Source organism: Oratosquilla oratoria, chromosome 25 (genome assembly GCF_046742065.1).
Source record: "Oratosquilla oratoria isolate Oo_2021 chromosome 25, ASM4674206v1, whole genome shotgun sequence".
Classification (NCBI taxonomy): Eukaryota; Metazoa; Arthropoda; class Malacostraca; order Stomatopoda; family Squillidae; genus Oratosquilla; species Oratosquilla oratoria.
Genome location: NC_134801.1, coordinates 40,437,568 through 40,442,567, shown reverse-complemented (window position 1 = coordinate 40,442,567; position 5,000 = coordinate 40,437,568). Strand labels below are relative to the sequence as shown.

General features: G+C 38.6%; 1 protein-coding gene across 1 annotated transcript in view; it reads left to right on the top strand.

Moving 5' to 3' along the window:
• LOC143038918 (zwei Ig domain protein zig-8-like) overlaps positions 1-5,000 on the top strand; it is a 599,484-nt gene that overhangs the window by 486,840 nt on the left and 107,644 nt on the right. The window contains exon 3 of the mRNA XM_076208663.1: positions 1-204. This exon is cut by the window's left edge and continues 7 nt beyond it. Within this exon, the coding sequence (XP_076064778.1) occupies positions 1-204 (204 nt within the window). The remainder of the gene's footprint in view (positions 205-5,000) is intronic.

Here is a 5,000-nt window from a genome sequence, read left to right as displayed (position 1 = left end):
GGATTCGCAAGTCAGACGTGCAAATCCTGACGGCAAACACCTTCATCTACACTACAGATCCCAGGTTCTCCGCCTTCTGTAGTTCTACAGGAGACGAATGGGTCCTCAAGATTACAGGGGCAGTTCTGGAAGACTCCGGGGGCTATGAGTGCCAAGTTTCCACCAACCCCAAGATATCCATGAACTTCCAGCTGCAGGTTGTAGGTAGGTGATGCCCGTTGTGTAGCAATGAGTATATCTTTCCAGTAGTGGGTCACCACGGGCGAGGTACACTCTTCTAAACACCATCAGGTAAATAGGTAGTATCCGCCAATAAGCTTGTGGAACGGAATTCTGAACGCAATCATGTAAGTAGATTGGTATCATCCATTATGAAACTGAGAGTATACCTTTTCCAGTAGAGGGTCACCACGGGTGAGGTGCAATCTTCTAAACACCATCAAATAAATAGGTAGGTAGTGTCCGCTGGGTAGTTAAGAGTTTATTTTTCCAATAGCAGGCCACTAAGGCTCTGGTGCGGACTTCTGAACGCCATCAAGTAAGTAGATTAGTAATGAGTTCACCCTTTCCAGTAGAGGGTCACCACGGCTGAGGTTCAGACCTCCAGACACCATCAAGTAAGTATGGAAAGTAATAAACCTTTCAGTATATTGAGCCCCCATTTAGGGTATTGACTTTCTAAGTTTTATGTTCTTGACTTGAGCCAAGACTCCACAAGTCTTAAGGTATCTAAGAGCTTTAGTATGAAGGTTGTGGGTAAGTACTCCCGTTGGGAAATCGTGTCTAAAAACTTCTACTTGAACATTGTGATTCCCATTTTGAGGTCATACCTTTTGCATAAGGTCTTTCTAGTTAATACTTTTTCACTTTCTTTCTTTCTTTATTCATTTACGTACGTATTTTATCTAGTATATATTTGTTATTTTTTTTTTTCGTTTTGAAGACCATTATCTGTTCTGTTCCTGAATTTTGTTTTGCTTTCGTGATATACTAATTACTTGATACCATTTGTCATATGCTTGATTAAGTGCTTAGTTCTTATGTGTACAATCTATACATTTTTCTTCAATTGTTTTTGCATTCAGAAAGGTTTGTGATTATAATCATTCTGTTTGAGGTACGAGTATTGACTGCATATTTTATGCAGCCAATATTTTAGGAACTTTAGGAGTAATATTTCTACGAAACAGACTCACTTAGCATTCTAGTCTCTACCAACTCTACGACTCAACTTCTTTGGTGCAATATTATCCCCAACGATACAAACGCTGAATATTTCCAACAAAATACTAATTTCTGCTCATAAGTACCGTCTTTGGTACAGTGGACATAATTTTAGAATTTAGAATATTGAAAAACACAGTTAGTGTTATATATATATATATATATATATATATATATATATATATATATATATTTATATATGCATATACATATATATATATACATATATATAACTGTATATATATATACATATATATACATACACACACACACACACATATATATATATATATATATATCTATACATATATATAATATATATATATATATATATATATATATTATATACATTTCTTCCATATAAGGCAAAAACGCAGCACCTTGACTACATATATATATTTTTTCTGATATATGTGCTTATATATATTTCATATATCTATCGATTTTTATAATGTTGAGAGTATATTTCATGAATCACTGTCGTTCCTCAGCACCCTTAGCCTTGCTATTTCTTTTCACAAGTATAGATTTATTATCCTTTCTAATTATGTTCAACATTTCCTTGTTCTTCATTTGAGTGCTTTTCAAAATCTCATTATCATCTTGGCTTATATTACATATCTTCATCTTCGGTATAAGTGTCTTTATAATTTGTTGGGCAGATGTTTTTTTTTTAGCATTTTTACAATTTTCAGTTTTATCATCATTTTGTCTAATTTGCTTTGTGAAGTGTGTCATAGACTTTCCTTTGATTACCTAACTCATAACAGCTTTGTAGTTACCTCTGTCTTTCTAATATATTACTTAATTTTATTGATATATTTTGTTTATGTTTTTTCTTTTGATTTCCTTTCATACTTGTCATTTGTTCTTTTACTTTTAGTTTCTTATTCTTTTATTCAGCTTTTATGTGTTATTTGCTGAAGGTAAGAGACCAAAGACCAATTCTCGGGCACCCTGTTGGGATCGGTCGATACCTAATTCAGTCAAAACAAACACACACACACACACACACACACACACACACACACACACACACACACACACACACACACACACACACACACACACACACACACACACACACACGCACACACACACACACACACACACACACATACACACACACACACACACACACACACATACACACACACACACACACACACACACACACACACACACACACACACACACACACACACACACACACACACACACACACACACACACACACACACACACACACACACACACACACACACCACACACACACCCACACACACACACACACACACACACACACACACACACACACACACACACACACACACACACACACACACACACACACACACACACGACTCCGTGGCGCAGTTGGTAGAGTCCCGGACTGTCACTACGGCGGTCCGGGTTCGAATCCTGCCCAGGGCTGAAATAACTTCAATATTGCTTCGCTTCGAGTCGTTACTCCAACTCTCGTGGGTGGGGAGTTGGGTGTGTGTGTGCGTGTAAGGTCACAGCATTATCCATAGATCGGTCATACGATTTCTGAGCTCTCTTCCGGGAGGGAAATAGCTGTCGATCACGAGTCGATCACGAGTCCAACCCGTGATCCAAAGACCAAGGTAAATCACACAAAAACACACACACACACACACACACACACACACACACACACACACACACACACACACACACACACACACACACACACACACACACACACACACACACACACACACACACACACACACACACACACACACACACACACACACACACACACACACACACACACACACACACACACACACACAAGCGCGCGCGCCAAGACCTTTCTACCACATGCACACACCAAAGCCTGTATGGAGGAAGAGAACACCCTTTCCTCCCGAGTGTCTCCCTAAAACCTCCCTACCGAGCGGGGGTGGTCTGGTCACCGTCAGTACAGTGTGACAAACAACAGTAAACTATTCAGTCAGCCTGCAAGTGTATATTTATAGCCCTTTCCTGTAAGTCTGCATGATATTGGTGAACTTGTGTTTGTGTGATAGAATCACTTATAGATAAAATCATTGTTCACTGTTCTCTGTTAGATCGAAGCCTTTGGTGGCGAGGCATTTGATACTATGAACTACAACGTTAAATACAATTTGAACGCCCCAATGTTCAATATGTATATTGTTCAACTCTCTCTCTCTCTCTCTCTCTCTCTCTCTCTATCTATCTATCTATCTATCTATCTATCTATCTTTCTTTCTCTCTCTCTCTACTTATCTATCCATCTGTCTCCCTCTCTTCTTGTTTTTCTTTCGCCTCTTTGTCTCCCGCTCTTCTTCTTTCCCTTATTCTTCCCTCTGTCCTCTCCACTCACCCGAAATAAGTAATTATCTTCTTCCCCCTTCTGTGCCTCCTCCGTCTCCCCCTCTTCCTATTATCATTTGTTGCCAAAGCGGTGATCTCAAGATTGGGGTCAGTCCAACGGTCATTGCTCATCAGATTTGCAAGATGATATCGAAAAGCGAAGATGGTATTTCCGTGCACACACATTAAATGAGATATTTTGTCAGATCGCTTTTCTTCTTCATTGCAACACAGTGCACCATCAAAGAGGTTATTCAGGTAAAACGGCGATTACAAAGGGTTTTGGTAATAAGGTGAAACTTGCCCAAGCAGAACTAACTATACAGATGTTTCTAGGTTAGCTTTGACACAGGTTATGGTACACTGTAGCCTAACTTAATTTAACAGTGGGCCTAGATTTTGGGCCACTGATAACACCCCTTATGTCCCAGGGTCAACGTATACGGTAAATATAGCCCAAATCTTGAACCCAAAATTCTTAAGGTCGACTTGTACCCCAGGTCGACTTGTACACCAGGTCGACTTGTATGCCAGGTCGACTTGTACGCCTGGTCGTCTTGCGGCCAGCAATTTACAGTATATAAAGTGTACTACTGGGGTTATAAGGACAAAGGTATGCTTGTCACCACCCAAAGGTTCCTCTAAAAGTGAACGAAATCGTCTGGTGACAAATACAACTAAATCACAACAATAGCTACCTAACCAGATCGAGTCAATAGATATAATCCTTCGTGTTTAATATAATTTGTAATCAATTATGTTTCCTCGCTCTTATAATGCATCTCGCTTCAAGACATGTCTTCATGAACTTCTGAGTATCTGGCGGACTGTCTTTAATATAAACAGTGAGTTATAATGGGTCAGACATGTCGACAGGAGACATTTCGGTTCTCAGACAATTTGGATACAATGCATAAACACATAAGTGAATAAGTGAATAGATAGATTGATAAATTCATGGATAAATAGCTGAACAGATAGATTGATAAATAGATGTATAAATGATCATAGATAAAAGTAAATGAATAAATCGATAATAAAAAAACGAATGAAATAAGTAAATAGAATAAATAGATGAATAAATGAATTAATAAATAAGTAAAAGAGGTAAATAGATTAAATAAATAGATAAGAAAAATAATAAATAAACAAATGGTGTTTATCTAAATATACTACGTTAAACCATCTCGGCTAGAAGCTTACTCTATTCATTGACGACTCGGTTGGCGAAATGGTTTTTTTCCACTTGTAGGTTAAGTCTACGTCTAAACAGCTTGAGGCCATTAGTTCTTGTCCAGTTAGTATTTCGAGTGAAATTTCTCTTGCTCTCTCTCTCTCTCTCTCTCTCTCTCTCTCTCTCTCTCTCTCTCTCTCTCTCTCTCTCTCTCTCTCTCTCTCTCTCTCTCTCT